Source organism: Protomyctophum parallelum (assembly GCF_964188405.1).
Source record: "Protomyctophum parallelum genome assembly, chromosome: 10".
In the NCBI taxonomy this organism is placed as follows: Eukaryota; Metazoa; Chordata; class Actinopteri; order Myctophiformes; family Myctophidae; genus Protomyctophum; species Protomyctophum parallelum.
In genome coordinates, this window is record NC_139704.1 from 40218225 (window position 1) to 40236462 (window position 18238).

At 42.9% G+C, this 18238-nt stretch overlaps 2 protein-coding genes across 2 annotated transcripts in view; both read left to right on the forward strand.

The window, feature by feature from the left end:
- The first annotated feature begins 799 nt into the window (after positions 1-799).
- Positions 800-9425, forward strand: LOC310865828 ((E2-independent) E3 ubiquitin-conjugating enzyme FATS-like). The gene is made up of 5 exons (XM_083775038.1): positions 800-930; positions 2865-3048; positions 4478-4541; positions 5330-5429; positions 9218-9425. The coding sequence occupies exons 1-5, from the start codon at positions 847-849 to the stop codon at positions 9245-9247; spliced, it is 462 nt and encodes a 153-aa protein (XP_083631164.1). The 5' UTR covers positions 800-846; the 3' UTR covers positions 9248-9425.
- A 3870-nt stretch (positions 9426-13295) lies between these two features.
- adam12b (ADAM metallopeptidase domain 12b) overlaps positions 13296-18238 on the forward strand; it is a 127806-nt gene continuing 122863 nt past the window's right edge. The window contains exon 1 of the mRNA XM_083775238.1: positions 13296-13776. Coding sequence (XP_083631364.1) covers positions 13668-13776 — 109 coding nt within the window. The 5' untranslated portion in view covers positions 13296-13667. The remainder of the gene's footprint in view (positions 13777-18238) is intronic.

Here is an 18238-nt window from a genome sequence, read left to right on the forward strand (position 1 = left end):
CCGTGTGACTGCTTTCATGTCATGTTGGTCCCAACCCATATGATACATGGCTGGTGTTTAAATGATCGTTGGAGAGGAAGAGGCAGAGGATGGGAATGAGGCTATAGGCTTGCAGGATGGATGCAGTGTCATCCTTTGCATTATTCATATGCCATACTTATGTCTCTTCTCCCTCTGGGTTGTTTCTCTATGAGTTGTGGTTGGTTGGAGGTGGTGGGGGGTGTCAGTTCAAGGCCGTTTTCATTTCCCACTCCTCAGCCACATCATAAAATCCCAGATGGAGCCTACGGGGGTCCCCACACAATTTTATCCTACTTAGGCTTCTCGATATTAATGTTGAAAAGATTAACCGCTATAGTGTATGAGTGATCTTAAGTCCTTTGATGTTACACATGGCAGAATTCAGAATCTATATGATTATTCAAATTAGAGTTTTTTTCTCTTCATAGTTTTTTCTGAGACATGCCATTCGCATAGATGCACACGCCCAACAATATATATGTTAATGATGATGTATAGAAGCTTTAGAACACTCATTTCTACATTGGCTGCCCTCTTTTATGCAGAGGTACCGTCATGTGACACGTTTGATTAATGTGGCAGGTACAGTGTGTATATGCTCGCAGGAGAGGTGTCTAAAAGCAAGCAAGACTAAGCATTTGTATTGGAGATGATGAAATATGTGTTGATGTTGTGGGATGAACAGAAACGATAGCACCCATCTGGCGGGCTATAGATTCTTTCTTTTGCTTCCCTTTTTTATCTCTCAAAGTGAACTCTCAAACCTGGGGAAGGCAAACCTTGGGCGAGTCGAAACAACATGGACATGGGCCCAGAGATGCTCGCATGACCTCACACCGGGAGATGACCTGTTATCGTTCCCACCAACTTGACTCCCTCAACGTCACTCGCAGAACCCTCAGTCTTAAAGTAGGACCAGCTTATGTATTGCTTTTTAGTTTTTACTGTATTGTAAATCATTACTGATTCATGACACCTTTTTCAAATATACATAATGGAAAGTGACTTACTTTTCTGTACAGGAGAAGCAAATTTGAACAGTGTCAAACTCTTGACAAGCATACCAAGCATATGGTATAGAATCTACAGTGTTAAATGTGACAGGGTTGTCATATAAACTAAAGCATCAACGGCAAATTCCACTCCATAGGCAGATTACACCACTTAATATCACTTGTTTTGTATGCTGGACTTATGAATCTTCAAAGAATCACATGCAGATATTTATAGAAGCAATTATGACTCATGATAATACCACATTGATTTCTTGTCCTGGACCACTGCTTCATACAGCAGGAAAGAACCTTTGATAAATTCAGCATTTGTTCAAACTTAAACAGCATTTGGATGTGTTCTATATACTAATCCATTCGGCCAACATTATTAGCAGCTCATAATGCATACACTGTTAAACATGCCTTTTTTGTTATTTCACATGACCTCAGCCAAGCACATTACAGTGTGTTAAGTACAGTATCTGAAGGATTTTCTACTTTGGATTGCCTAAGAAGTTATTTAGTGCAGTTTAGTGTATGTTGCAGGATTTAAATGGGCCAAAAGAAATGTCTTTACAGTTATATAAAATGGGGCTTTCTGAAGGATCCATGGGAACCATCACATACCTTAAAGCTAAGCATAGTATTAACATGTTGCCTACACCACCAGCTATTAAGTGCTCCAAAGGAATTCTCCAAGGGTATAGAGAATAGATTATGGATATTTCCATATAATATTATGTTTTTCTTCTTAACTTCCCTCAGGATTAGCGTAGATGAGCTTGCTGAGCGTGTTTAGACGCTTGCTGAGCGTCTAAACGAACACAATTGGCGGGCGATCTTTGTCACTCTTACACATGCTCTTACAGGCTAGGGCAGCGCCCGTTGGCAGGGAATCCTGAGCGGGAGGAGGAATAGGGGGGAGGCACTATACGTCTTCCTGGTGGGGGCTCCTCATTGGCATGGGAGCCAGTAGGGTAGGCCTACTACAGCAGCAGTGGAAAGCGGTAGGAGGGATTAAAGAATAGAGGCGAGCAGAGTGCTGCTGAGATACAAAAAAGGTGACGACTGCAGTCCTCGTGGTGAGGATGAGGTGCTCAAAGTTAAAAACTAGTTTATAATGGAGAGGGGTCCCATTGGGACGGGCTTCATGCACACTCTTGAGCAAGGATAGATTAAAAAGCCTTTATTATCTAGACAGGACTATACATTTTAATACAAATAAAAAGCCATCAAACGTCGACCGGTTTTCTTCTTCAGGGCATGGCTATAGATGACTGTCACTGTTAGTTCTAGTGCTCTGAAGTGGCAGAAACACAAATGGGGCACGGTGCAAAACATACATAGCCTACAAATGACATTTGTAGGCATAATGGATTATCTACGTCACAATATGTAAAATCCCGTCCCATTCACCTATTTACAAGAAAGGTTTAAAATCAATCTCCTCACTGAGACCTGGGTATAGCATAGCATCAAACCGTTCAAACGTAAACATCCAAAAGGTCTCTCTCTGAAAGAATCTATAACTGAAATCTCTACTTGTTCTATTCCCTCCACTCTCAGGAGACTGTCATTGCCATTATAACAGTTTTGGTAATGGCGTGTCATGGGATAGTCCTCATTATTTGTTCTAATAACATATTTATGCTCTGCCACACACTGTATAACATTGGAGCAGTGGTTACGATTTGCTTAGGTAGGAGGGATTAATTGGCATAACTAAATTGGGAGAAAAGGGGATTAAAACAAAGAAAAAAGATTAGTGATACCGTTGAGGGGTTTTATTATTATTCCGATCTGCAGCCAGATTACACACACTCACCTTCCCACTCACCTCCCTTCCAGGAAGCACTGGAGCTCTTCAGGCCCGACTTCATCAGCCGGTCACAGGGCCGGGTGAAGAGGTTGGAGCAGAAGACGAGAAGGAGGAGAGCTCTGCAGGACTCCAGCCTGGACCTGACACAGCTGGGCCTGAGGGAGGACGGGTGCAGTCCAAGGAGGAACTGCACCACTCCGCATCCACTCAGCGGTGGGTACAGTAAGCAACTCAGAAAGTACACATACACACATCCTCTCTTAAAGCTCCTGCAACTCAGAAAGTACACATACACACATCCTCTCTTACTGCCCATCGGGAATCGATCTTGACATTTCTATTTTTTTGTTTTTGTTTTGACAGAGTATAGCAGCACACACAGTACTGTCCAGAATGTATTATGTGCTCTACACAAAAGAAGCAACATTCAAGGCTATATATAATGTATTTTTTTCTTTATTAAAACTATAGTTCTGCGAAGAAAGTGCCTTAAGTTAAATTGTACATTGGGGTCAAAAGGGGCAAGGTTTTTCTTTTTGTTTTACCCTCCGCGACCCACGGGTTGAGAACCCCTGCTTTAAGAGACCGGCATCACTATGGTTACAAATCTGCTGTAAAGCAGGTAGTCTCTGGGTGACTATAACGTGAGTTGTACGTGACTCTTACCGTATGTACATGCTGCTGTGTTTTTGTTATCCTGCCGAAGCTTTTCAGTAAGCTTTACTATTTTGATTATAATCATTGTGTGGACATTCGAGACATATTACAAAGATGCCCCCGCCAGCCCGCCTCGGGATCCCCCAGGAGGAAGTTGCTAATGTTGTTCTGGAAAGGGAAATCTCTGTTTGAACTGTTACCCCTGCGAACCGATTCCTTTAATTTGAAAATTGAGACTGCTTCATGCTGTAGTGGCATGTATCCAACTTTGCTCTCTGCTGGCCATTATCTAGTATTACAGATACAGATCATGCACAGTTGTAAATTCTTCTCTCACCTGCAGTGAGTTAATGCTGATTTTAAATGAAGTTGTATTCTAAAAACAAAAATTTAACAAGTCAGTGTAATTTAGTAACATCCAACTAAATTAGATCCACAATTATCCAGTAGGCCTTGTGCATCTAATTTAGTAGAGCTTTATATTTTGTATGTTGCAATGCTAAAATCTAAGTGGGCCTAGTGTGATTTCTGTGCATGAGACATAGATGGATATGCATACAGTGTTTGATCTCATGCTTGACTCATTCTCCAGCTCTGAATCAGCCTCCGACTCTTCAAAGAAAATTGAGTTTGACGAGGCTTTGTTCTGTTGTAGTGAGCACAATCTCACCCGCCACAATATATCTCTGCAACTTCAACTTCACTGTCACAACAACACTCCCTTTAAATATTCAGCGTTTGCGTCTTTTTGAATATGCAGTGCTTAGCTGCACAATGGGTGTGACTTGTCATAGTTCTCTATTTTGGGAGTAATGACAGCATGCTAGCTTTCAGGGCTCATTTACTGGTTATTTGTTTATTATTTATTTGTTGTGTGTGTGTGTGTGTGTGTGTGTGTGTGTGTGTGTGTGTGTGTGTGTGTGTGTGTGTGTGTGTGTGTGTGTGTGTGCGTGTGCGTGTGCGTGTGCGTGTGCGCGCACACCAGATAACCTTTTCAGGCCGAGGGAGAGGTCCATTTCAGGCAGAGAGATGCAGCTGAGGTCTAAACGGTAAGTTCCTCAGACCACTACCCAATCAAAACATCTCTTGTAGTACTTGTTTTATGTTCAACACCATCCATCACAATGGTTTGTCATAGCTGGCACGCACGCATGCACGCACGCACGCGCGCGCGTACACACACACACACACACACACACACACACACACACACACACACACACACACACACACACACACAGAGAGAGAGTGAAGACATGTCCAGATTGCCCACATCCAGATAGGATGGATGTTCATCTGTCTGGCCCCGAGATATGAACTACCCAATGTCCCTCTTATCGTTTTCTTTTATTTCATCTCTTATCTGAAAAGGTACACCTGATCAGATGATGGGTGTCCATTGTCAAAGCCATGCTATCTTACCTGGAGGATCTCTTAACAAATTGGTTGTAGTTGGCAGAGTGAAAAAAGAGTGTGTGTGTGTGTGTGTGTGTGCGGGCTGCTTTTTCATTCTATTTTTATTTTTTCATCAGAGGTTCCAGGATTTTGCCGGCTGTGGTCTAATCTAGATTAAAGCCTCGTCTACAGTATGCCAGTTTCTCCTTGGCACAGCTAAGCCACCCCTGGACTCCTAATACCATATCCCACACCTCCACAATTCTGTCTGAATTTGTGTGTGTGTGTGTGTGTGTGTGTGTGTGTGTGTGTGTGTGTGTGTGTGTGTGTGTGTGTGTGTGTGTGTGTGTGTGTGTGTGTGTGTGTGTGCGTGTGCGTGTGTGTGTGTGCGTGTGCGCGTGTGTGCGTGCGCGCGTGTGTGCGTGTGCGCGCGTGTGTGCAGGATTTACAACAAGCTTCCTGAGGTGACAAATAAGAAGAAAGAGGAGAGAAAGAGGGCGGTATCGCAGACCAACAGATTGCGAGCGGAGGTCTTTAAAAAGGTAGAGTCAGAACAGCTCTCGTTGCTCCAAAAGATTGCAGAGATGTTGCTGCTATTCTTCACCGTCATATAGCACTGCTTTATAGCACTGCTATCATATAGCACTGCCATATGACGGTATAGCACGGTATAGCACTGCTATATGATGGTATAGCACGGGGTACTAACAGGTCATCTCGCCCCTTTGCCATCTCGCCCCAGCTTTTTTCCGCCGACCTCATGCCGACAGCTCGGTGCGGCGTTTCTTGTATTCTTTATTTTGTTTTACTGAGAATAAGGTTTAGTTTAGGGTTAGGCATAGTTTTGATGGGGTTAAGTTTAGGAATAGGGTTAGGTTTAGGCATCGTTTTACTGAGGTTGAGGTTAGGAATAAGGTTAGGTTTAACCGTTTAAGCATAATTTACTTCGATTACTTAGGAATACCAGGCCGCGCTGTTCCGCCGGCTGTATGCCCGCCTGGGGCGATATGTTAAAGGGGCGAGCAGTCTCGTATTCTAGCACGGTATAGCACTGCTATATGACGGTGAAGCAGGGTTGTACTCTTTGAAGCAAAATGTTTAATCGCCCTTCGTGGGACATGTTTCCTCACACTTACTTTTAAATGTTTTTTTATCCAAACTTGATTACAATTTTTTTTGTCATATATGTTTTTATTGAACAGATTATAAATTGTTACAAACATTATGATATGAAATATTTTCTTTTATTTTTTATGAAACAAAATAATAAAATAAAAAAAACAAGACAAAAAAGAGAAAGAAATCCCTTAACCCTCCCACCCATACTGCTCAGTGACACTGCATAGCCTACTATATAATAAGATGATAGAAAGCTCATGGAAAACATCTGAAAAGAAAATGGCGTACAGTCAACCATATCAATGGTACCCTGTCTATTAATTGTGGATTACAATTCTGAATGGAATTAATGAATAGAATGCCGTGAGTACAGAAAGGTTACAATCACCCTTCCCCAGCTGCAGGCTGCAGCTGGGGAAGGGTGATTGTAACCTTTCTGTAGCAGCACACAAAAATATCCTCAAAATGTAAAGCCATTTTTGTAACTCTGCAGGCCCCTGATTAGACCACCATGCAGTTTTGCCATTTCACACTCCTCACACACGAGGATGTTGCTGAGCAGTGTTTTATTGGAGGCCTTTTGAGGTGTTAAATTCCCTCACGTTTTTCTGGGATACTATAGACAATAGCATGGAATAGTGTGCTATACCACACAGTAGACTGTACGGAAGTCATCCTATAATCAAAAACTGTTGTTTGACAAACACTATTATTTTATATTATAATGGTATTATGCAAAGTTGTTTATATAGCTTCTTTAGTGTATTGTAATGGTAAACATGTTTGATTGATTGAATATTAGACAGAAATACCAACAGAACGAGTACAGTCCTAATATGTTTAGGCTAAGAGGATAACACAAATAAGTCCTGGTACTTGTTTCCATTGTTTTCCTATGTTCAGGTTGGCACTGTCAGATGTGGAAATGTTGTTTTTTGTTTGTCCTTTCAGTCTCACTATGAAGAGGTTAGCCGATTTAATATTTTCATGGGGAACACTCCCCTGTCAGATGACACGTGGTTTTGATCTTTGTCCAGCAGATGTCACTATTTAACAGCTTAACAGCACATTTCTAACTTGGCATCAAAGAGGAACGTAGCCTTAAAACACTGTAAATGTGGATTATATCATGTGATATTAATTCATTTCCCTCACAGCTTATGTGATTATTAATGGTTGGCATTTATTTTCAGTTTTCCCCTTACAGTTGTTTACAGTATCCAACCAGGAACTAATCATCTTATATACTGATCTGATACCTAAAGCTGTATAAACATTCTATCAGTGTTCCTCCTGTCAATGTCTTTATTCACAGGAGCATTGGATTGCACCAGCAGTTCACAAATCAATCTCCCTTATCAATAATGTATTAAACTAACCCGTCACCAACCAATATAGGCTACATCATATTTCTAAACTAACAATTCACACAGTACCTTATAAATAACATTCTTAAACTAACAATTCACCCACTACTGTAGCAATATGTACCTAATGAATAATGTTAGTTTTGTCACTAAACTAACATTATTCATACATTACATATAGTGGGTGGGTGTGTGTGTGTGTGTGTGTGTGTGTGTGTGTGTGTGTGTGTGTGTGTGTGTGTGTGTGTGTGTGTGCGTGTGCGTGTGCGTGTGCGTGTGCGTGTGCGTGTGCGTGTGCGCGCACAGACCTTCCCCAATGAGTATGGTACTTTCTATGTCCTCTAAGAGTGAAGGACATGTAAATGAAGGACATATGTAGGGCATTCACTGCAGTGTCAGAGAGACAGGTGGATTCATTCAGCATCACCTGTAGGCAAGCCTTACTCCCATTTCAACATAACCCCAACAATGAATTCACTGTCACTCAGGTGTAACGGAATAGATGTCCCCAATCTCTCACAGATAATTAGGCAATCGCTGGGGCTTCAGGTCATGTGTGCCCTGGTGTAATGTGCATGCGTGCGTGCGTGTGGGCGTGTGCGTGCGTGTGCGCGTATTAACAGGGATATTGTCAAGGTGACATAAAGGAGGCTGACTCTCTTATTGTCCAGAAGTTAGCAAGGACAAAATGATAATTATGAACCTTTGTTTCCCTTTGTGTCTGGACGAAAATACATGGACGTGTTTTGAAGATGGCAAGTTTAATTCATAAGCAATCAGTAACGTCTATTGCACCATGTGTTTTTTTTGCACAGATAGCCGTAAACCATACTATAGAAATCCTTTACTTCCTAAGGTCATGAAAAGTGTATGACTTCTAATTGATTTCTAAAAGAATATCATTGCTGTCGGGAAGAAACCTTGCTCACGTGCATGTAGAGTGGCTATTTTCACAATAAAATTATATATAATAATGAAAATGAACAGTGAGGACATTTCTCAATGGGCTGGAGGACGCAGGCACAATGGTTGCCAGCCTCACCATCTCTCAGACTTTATTTTCAGCTACAGTGACAGTGTCGTACGACGAAGCATAAATCTGGCTTTAGCTGGACAGTGTCACTGATGGGACGGAGCAACTGCCTCATTGATAAACATTGAGTTGTTTCCACTTTTGATGGCTTGCTTTTTTTTTTTTTTTTTTTTTTTAAGATATATTTTTTTGCGGCTTACGCCTTTTATTGGTTTTTGAAGGGACAGACAGTAGGTTGACAGGAAACGGGAGAGAGATGGGGGGATGACATGCAGTAAAGGCCGTCTCGGGCTCGGGAGTCGAACCCGCGGCACACTGCGACTGGATTACCAGTCGGGTGCCCAGACGGTTACGCCACCGCCTGGGCCGCTTTTTTATTATTAACGAAGTCTTGGTGGCACATAAAGAGGCGGAGCCCATGGTGAGCTGGTGCAGGTGGGAGGTGGGCTTTTAAATGATGGCGGAAATGAGATTCCAACTGTTAGAATGCATGTAAAGAGGATGATTGCATAGCAGGCTGTTTGGCCAGATATAGCAAAGCTAGAGTAATTTCCCTCTGCTAGAGCCGAGCCATTTCAAGGGGCAGGTGATGGAACTGAAAGTCAATTAGCGGCAGGACTGTTTAATACTATGTGGATTTTAGTAGATTACAATTTACAATTTACAATTTAGGCATTTAGCAGACGCTCTTAATCCAGAGCGACTTGATTGAGGGATGGTTCTGTATAGGTCTACCGTATCTGCAGATATGAACACCTACCTGGTTTTGTTTTGAGGCAATTAATAGTTGTTGGATGTTTTTCTTTTGCAGAAGCTTCTGGGCCAAATCTTGCAGAGATAAACAACAAATGCCGAAACAAGAATGAAAAGAAAATAACTTCATGACAGAACATCCATGGATCCAGGATGCAAAGTTCCACACTTGCTCTCGTTTCATGTACATTCATTATTTTTACTTTTTGAGTGGTGCTAGCCACTCCTATTACGTGACTTTGTGTGTATGTCTGTCTGTGTGTATGAGCACGGATGAGCACGGAAGTACCACGCCAATACCGCTGGATTGCACTGTTGAGCAGCGTCTCTCTCTCTCTCTCTCTCTCTCACACACACACACACACACACACACACACACACACACACACACGCACGCGCACACGCACACGCACACGCCCGCCCGCCAGGGAGGAGGGCGGTACAGTACAGTACAGACACAGTACAGCACCACTCACTTCAGACAGGTCAGATTTTTATTCAGTCACATGATAATCTTCATGATGCTCTGCTAAGCCTGTGCATATGCATTTCTTATTGAAATTACACTCATGTTAGAGAGACTGTCACCTACTGTATGGAAGTTGATTATTTAACAAAGAACCAGAAGAGAATACAGTAAAAGACACAGTAGAATGTAGATGCTGTAATCGCTCTCTCTTCTAAGCACCAAAACATAATGGTGATGGTCAGACATATTCAGAAAGACATTTATGCCAATGACATACAGTATACTGTATGGGTGACCAAGTATAAAACACAGAAAATTTCCAAATGCATATTGTAAACCAAGTTTACAATATGCAGCTCTTCTGCATGTGGTGTTATGGGTATGAAGTTCATGGTCACATGTTATTACGGTAGAAGTTATTAAAACATTCACACACACCCTACCTCCCAAATGATTTCCACACTTTGGCTTTGGCTGTTCATGAGAGCATGACATTGTGATTGGTTATATCTCACAAATTCAGCTGAAATCTGATATTAATATAGACCCGATTATTTAATTCCATGACAATATCATCGCTATGAATTATATTACAATTGCTCTGTATACAATAAAGTGTTCCAAAGCCACTCTACAATGAAGCGGTTTCATTTTCCGAGAATTGATGCTACAATCACCTTGGTCGTGTCATTGGAGTGTGTTTACAAAAGCTGGAGAGAGGAGTGCATATGTCTCGTCATTGACTTCACGTCAGCCCTAAGGCTTCTGGAACCTCCCATCCGGAACGCTGGAATTCCAAGCTAATAGAACTCAGGAGACAGGGAACGTCTGTGAAAGGGGCCTTTGTCACGGAGCTCCAAACCAGAGATGACATAGTAATCAGAGAAGAGACTTCTGCGTAAAGCCTAGGACTTTAGTCCACATACGGTCCGTAAACGTGACTGAATGTGTCATTGGCGTGGCATTTTAAACAGTGCCCGCAAGCATGAAAAGAGCAGGGTGGAGGACATCGATTTCAGGGCTCCAAAACATATGCCATGGAAACATAGAAGGTTGAAATGAAGAGGTTCGAACGGAGAGAAGCGATAGAAATGGAAAACAGCAGATCTACCAGAAATAGCAGATCTACAAGAACATGTATTATCGTGACACGTGAGCTTGTAAATCTGCTATTTTCTGTGTGTGACACGGTGCACAACCATAAATCTGGCATTAGTGACCAGAATGAGGAAGAAAACATTGAATAAAGGTTGGATTGTGTTCAGTCAAAGTACTGAGCTGCATGTGCATGCGCACATCCCTCATTTGGGCTTCGAAACAGTACAACAATTATGCTTTTCTGATGCGCATGTCAGCGCTGCTCCATGGCGTGTCCCATGTCTAGCCTTGTTCGAGATGATGAGACAAGACTGACAGTAAGTTATACAAAAGAAGTACAAGAAGAGTGCATGTCAGTCCCCCCCCCCCTTCCTCTCTCCTCGCTCTGAGTGTCGACAGGAACATAATGAAGTCACCACCAGTGTGGACTACACATGTTGTAAAATCACTGATCAAAGATGAGGTCTATAGAGGCTGGCTGGATTTTGACTCTGACTTAAAATTATTATCAACTTGCAGAGCTGATCAATGATCAGACTTTATAGTCTAATCAAGATTTTCATGATTGGCTGGCCTGACCTCTAAGCCAATGGGAGGCCCTATACGGCCATCTGCCAATGGGATATTTCTGGGAGAAGACCTTGACAGCTGATTTCACCCTTAGAGTATACTCTAAGATTTCACCCTTCTGCTGGGACACTAAGCCCCACGGCCAATGGGACACTAAGCCCGTTCTCCTCTACCCACCATGACTAGAGACTGCAAACGCGACTACAGAATAGCCTCGCCTTTGCAATGCATATTGCCCCCAGGCAGATAGTCTGGCCCCTCTCAATTGTGGGAGGACTTCACGGACGAAATGATGACGGCCAACCAGATTCGTCTGGAACCAGGCTATAACCAACCAGGGCCCAGTATTCATTTCAAATATGGGGTGGGACATTGCGAGAAAAATAAATAAATAATAAAAATAAATCTAACACTGGACAAATATCCACACGGTGATATTAGTATCGCTATGCGAGGCTAACTACAGAAAGTCCCACTATGGTACAATATGCAAGAGAATGGAATGCCAGTTGATATAATGACGTGATGTCATGTTTATTGCTTTAATTCAAGCAAATACATTTAAGTCAAGTTATCCCATTGTTAAGGAACTTGTGGTTCTGGTTGATTGGCTGGGTCAGCATTTTTTGCCTCTAAGGATGGCGATGTTGGAACACTTTTAAATAGGTATATATCGAAACTATACTGACTGGATTGCAATTGAATTTGCAGCGCACCTACATGATCCTCAGAATATTATGAACCCTACTCTGACTGCATGGGCCATCTGGGAAATAGAATTAAGGTCCCTGTACACGCCTCAGTGTGGTCCTGGTCTGTGTCTTCAAAGTGTCCCTGAGCAAAATACTCAATTTGAAGAACCAGTTTTGGTTCCAGTTGGTAGTACCTGTTCTATATTACGACCTATGGTCTCTATCCTTTTAATACTCTATGATTACGATCTCTATCCATTTAATACTCTATGATTACGACAGACCACATGTTCCTTTTGTGGGCCCCAAGTTCGATTCCAACACCATGTCATTTCTCGCCTGTCTCACTTCTCCCTGATCTTAGCTGGCTCAGGGAAGAGGACGACCCTGCCATGCATAGTCCACCATAGATAGGTGAATTAACTGCATCTGTCTGTGGGCAGGCATATGATGTGCCTGTGTGTGCGTGAGTGTATGAGTTGAGGATTAGAGGTATAGGTATTTTTGTTACACTGTAATATTTGACTCACTGTTGTCGTTTAGCATTAGTGTAACTTGAAATGTATTTTTGAAATGCAAAGTACTATTTTGTAATGTAATATAATGTATTCTGTAATGTTTTTTAATTTATTTCTGGACTCTTGGAAGATTAGCCGAAAGGCTAAAAGAGCTCCAAATAAAAATAAAAGTTTCCTATTTCTCTATACAAATTACCTCCCACCCCCTAAAAAGTAGACAAAAGTCATCATAAACATAAATAATTAGGCTACTGCAAATAGCAAGAGAAGTAAGATGTGTGTGTGTGTGTGTGTGTGTGTGCGCGCGCGCGTGTGTGCGTGTAATCCCATCTTTGAATGTCCCTGAGAGTTTATCTAGCTATTCCCTTCCAGTGGCCTAAGGTATAAATGCATAAACCATACAATTTAAATGTAGAATCAATGTCATAGTGATATTTTCTGTACAAATTATTGACAGAAACTTTTTTATAAAATAAAATAATCATACATTTGGCCATAATGCGCGCACACACACACACTCACGCACGCACGCACGCACGCACACACACACACACACACACACACACACACACACACACACACACACACACACACACACACACACACACACACACACACACACACACACACACACACAGTATAACGTTCGCCTTTTTCACAGCTGATTGGCTGTGCTTTGATTACGCACGGCGCTAGGACCCGACGCCCAGCGTGGCATGGAGGAGCACATGGCAACGCGAAGCTCCTCCGCCCCGAGTGCGAGGGAGCGAGCAGCAAGTGACTGCTAATTCTCCAGCAACAACATCCTATTCCTCTCCTTTCTGTCGTGCTATGCTGAATTTCCATTCAGCTACGGAACGCCGTAATGCAGCAGCTGCAAAGTTGCTGAATCTTTCTGCTCCGCGTCTTTGCGCACAGAACGCGCGATTAGAAGATGCTGTGAAGAAAACTTTTTGACAGCGTCTTCTTTCCCAACTGACTGACTGACAGCCTGCTGCATCTTGAAGAAGTGAAGCGAAGCCGACGACCCGTACCAAACTACACAGATTAGTTACTATCCAAATCAGTGAACTGTCTACTCTGTACTATGTTCGTGTTGTCATCATAACAGACGCCGAGCCCTGCGCTTTCCCCTTTCCTTCCCCAAGCCAGCCAGGCAATATGAGAGACTGGCGCACGGATAACTTATGCTTTCTGGCTGCTCTCCACATCTTGTCCCTGTTGGCGGCAGTAGCAGCCGGCGACATCACCAGTAACTACACTCCTCAAGGTAAGTAATGAATGAATTGATGCATCATTAAGAACTGCCACTGCATGGCCATGAGACATGAGTTCGCTATGCTGTGCTGAGAATTGATACTGAGACGAGGCTGTGTTGTCCACTGGACGAGCGCATGAAGAGTGTGGGAGAATTCATCTTAAAACGTAAGATCCATCAGTGATGTGCACAGGGAAATACTTGTATGAACTCTTGAATGGCAGGTTGTTTAGGTGCCTTCCACTGTAGGGTATAGCACAATTTTGAGGTACAGATATAGGCCTATCCTTATTATCTCCTTGATATCAGAAAAGAGGACAGTTTTGTTTTGTATGCATCCTTCCTGTGTGTTGACTGTCTCCTGCTCAGAGATACATATGGAACAATAGCCGGAAGTCAGGCTAAAGCCCGATTCATAGACGAAAACAGCACGCTTGTTTAAACCATAGATATATTTTCGGCGCGCGACACCGTCGTGCGACGGACTATAAATTAGACAGACCATGCTTGCTGGTCCGCAACTCTGCATAGATGGATGAGTTCACTTCACAGTCATGTTCAAAACAACACAGTGGATGATATAATGTCACTGCATGGCAAGTTCTGTGTGCTGCTGAGGACACAAGCAAGTGATGGCAATGGCATGTCGTGGAACAGAACAGCAGAAATATAGAGAAGAGACAGCAAATTGTGGCACAGTCAGGTCCCTCCTGGGGTTTCTAAGTTCTGACGGGTGATGTAGCAAAATCCCAACGTAAATAAACCATCAACCAACTAAAAGGAACATTGGCTAAATTGTACCACTACCTATGCAGTGTGCTGTGTACTGTGTGTACTGATTATCGAGCTGTTGGAACTGCTTATGTCATTATAGTGACAGTATAATCACATCTCTTAATGATAATGTGTATCTAATGGGCACCTTAGAAACCAATGATGGGTGGGTAGGGTACACACGCACACACATACACTAACCATGGTAATAGGTTGTTTGATTTAGGCCACTTTTAGTTTCTATAACAAACCACCACTGATTGTCAGCTATGAGAAGCCCGTTTTGACTTTATACTGTAACATGACAGAGAACACATGGGACACAGTGCTGTGCATTACAGAGCTATCAATACATGGAGCTATGCCATCATGATCAGAGTACAAAATCACACCTGTGTGAAATGAGTGGTGCAACTCTGTGTGGGGGTTCCTGGGGTGGGGGGGGAGTTCCAGACCCACAGGAACGCACCCAGGGTGCCCGGTTCCAGCAAGCCGCCCCACGTCCGAAACGGTAGAGAAATGACAGAGTTACCATGTGGGGCTCCCCAGGAACGCGCCCAGGGGGCCCCGCGTCCGAAATGGTTGAGAAATGACAGTTTTCCTCTTTTTCGATGTTAAATCAAGATGCCAGAATGAGATTTCACCCATTTAAAAGGTGTTAATTTGGTAACTCGGCAAGTGTACAGCTAGGGATTATGTGCAGTCTTTCCTAGTTAAATTAACACAGAGTTTTGCTGTGTACTGTGTGGGTGTGCTGCATTGGAAGAGAGTGGCAGCACCTCTTTGATGTCTGCTGCTGGATCCTTTGTGAGCCATTCACTGTGGCCTCCCACCTCTTCCCCGCAGTTCCATCATGATGTACGTACTTCACTGGGTTCATCTGTATTTTGAATTTTCTTTAGAGGGGGGGGGGGGGGTCTCTATGAGTTCAGTGCAAAAATAGTTGGGAGTGGTTCTTTTTTGGAGGGGGGGACGACGACGACGACACAATAAATTAATGTATGTAGGGGATGTTTCAGTGTGGAGGAGATGAAGATGAAAGGGTCGCAGTTTGCAGAGTTTGGCTCCTGGCATTTAATATGCTGTAACTGCGGTTAAAAATGAATCGTAGTACTGTTGTACTGTACATGCATGTATGCATGAACACAGACACTACACCACAGACGCATACCTTTTGCACGCACACAGACATGCATATACACACACACACACACACACACACACACACACACGCACACACAGGCATACAAATGATGGTCTTTCCCTCTGCAACCCACCCCACTTTAACATCATAACTGCTTTAAGGTCAGCCCTTATCACGTTCATATTATCTGCAACATGTGAGTCATACATAGTGAAGATACGCCTTAGGGTGCCCTATCTTCACGAGTTCAGTTTGAACTTCTTAACGTATATTATTCACATTTAAACTGCAGAAGGGACAGAATAAAACAATATATCCTCTGCTTCTGTCTATATGTTACTCACAATCTCTCAAACTTCTCTTCCTCCCCCGTTCTACTTTCTTTGAACACCCTCCGTTTCTCTCTTGTCTCTCTCTCCATCAGTAACTAGAAAACTATAAGACCAGCAGAGTGGAATAGTCTCACTTCACCTATTTCAGCTGTGTACCTTTAGGTTTATCTGTGGTTCGATAAACAATTACAGAAAAAGAAAAAGATCTTGGTTAGATTAGAGGCGTGATATTGGTTTTAGACCACTGCGTTGGACAACAGAATTAATTGAAAGGATTAGATTGTCTCGGATGGAGAAAAAAAAAATCGGATAAGACGAGACGAAAACTTTGCCCCACACACACACACACACACACACACACACACACACACACACACACACACACACACACACACACACACACACACACACACACACACACACACACACCACAAGGGAAATAGATTTGTATTGCACCAATTCAAACATTTGCACATTTCACCAATTCAAAGTGCTTTAAACAAAACATTTAAAGCATTAAGACATTTACAAACACAGAACATTAGAATACAATTGAAAAATAAGATGAAGTTAAAGTAAAACAGACAGATAAGAGAATAGAATAGAATTACAATGCAGAAGAAATGATTTAAAAAAAAGTGTTAGATAGATGTTAGTTTCCAGATACGTCCAGGAAACAGACCTGTCCCAGACAACCCAAGAGGTCTGGATGGTTCAAGCCGTATCACAAGATCAGAGATGTATTAGATTCTAAGCCATTCAATGCTTTATCAATCAAAATGAACAGTAGTATTTTAAAATCAATTATTTGACAGACAGGGAGCCAGTGTAAAGATCTGAGAACTGGATATGATCCACTTTTCAAATTAGTTAGAACTCAAGCAGCAGTGTTCTCAATACACAGCAACTGTCAGATTTCTTTAGGGAAACCGCACGCACAGTTGCACAATGCACACACTACTGTACCTTTCCATGGTGCAGAGGTACAGCCTTTCAGCACTGTTTCTTGGGATGTAACTCACACACACACACAGACACACACACACACACACATGCCCCCCTCTGTGTGTGTGTGTGTGTGTGTGTGTGTGTGTGTGTGTGTGTGTGTGGGAGAACGACAATGATGCATGGCTGTCACCCTGTTGAGACAACTAAATGAATGATTTTTATTTATTTGTATAGCACCTTTCCAACATGACACCCCCACCCCCACCCCACCCCAGCTAAAGCCATTTAGGAAATAACCCTTTCCCTTGTCTGCCTCTCGCAGCCAGATGAGCGGTCAGCGATAGGCATTCTGAAGACTGGGTGATTTAGCATCCTACTGCTCGTCTCGCTGCTGCCGCTTTGCTTTAAGCCTGAGTAGCACATCGTAAATAGACGATTTACACTTACAGGCTTGGGCTTGTACTAGATCTGCTATCTTCGAGTCACAACACTGTCGTCTGACGGAGTAAGTATTTAGAATACGGTATGGTAGTGTGCCACGCCGCCATGAACAAACACATGCCACAGGCTGGGACACTCCTTGTATTTTAAGTCTTCAGCAGGGGAGGAAGAATGCAGAGAGATAGAGTAAGACAGTGAAGGGCTAGAATAGGGGAAAGAGAGCACTACAAAGAGAGGCACATTCAAAACGGGCAGGGAAGCCGTCACATCATCATGTCCCAGACAAGTTGGCGTTGGACAGCAAATGGTGCCGTGGATCGCTCACGGAACATTTTCAGAATATACAGTACTCATGTTAGCTCGCGTTGGGGGAGCAGAGCTCTGAAGTCCCAACGACACTCATAAGAATGGATTCTAAGCCAGATGTTTCCAAGAACTCCCCGTCCAATCCTCCACCAGGGTGTTCTGCTGAAGAAACAATTTTGTAGTGTTTGTTTGTGTGTTTTCGGGGGGTTGGGGGGTGCTGCCTGTGACCACCTAGTTATTGATACACAAATAAGTGTACGAATGCAGGATGGAAATGGATGTTGCACTGGGATTTTCAGACTGCAAATTGCTCTCGTCTCCAATCAATGAGAGGATCTGAGGTGCAATACGGGAAGGGGGGTGTAATTGTACAAAGCTGAAGTCAATGAAGCGACTTTTGAGGTGTGCTCACTGTGCAGTAGCGATGATGTTCATCAATAGCAAGTACAGAAACAAGATGATTCCCAATTGTTTTCATGAGTGTGGGCTGTATCCAGATGTGCTCCTCAACCTTTAGCCTTTGAACTGT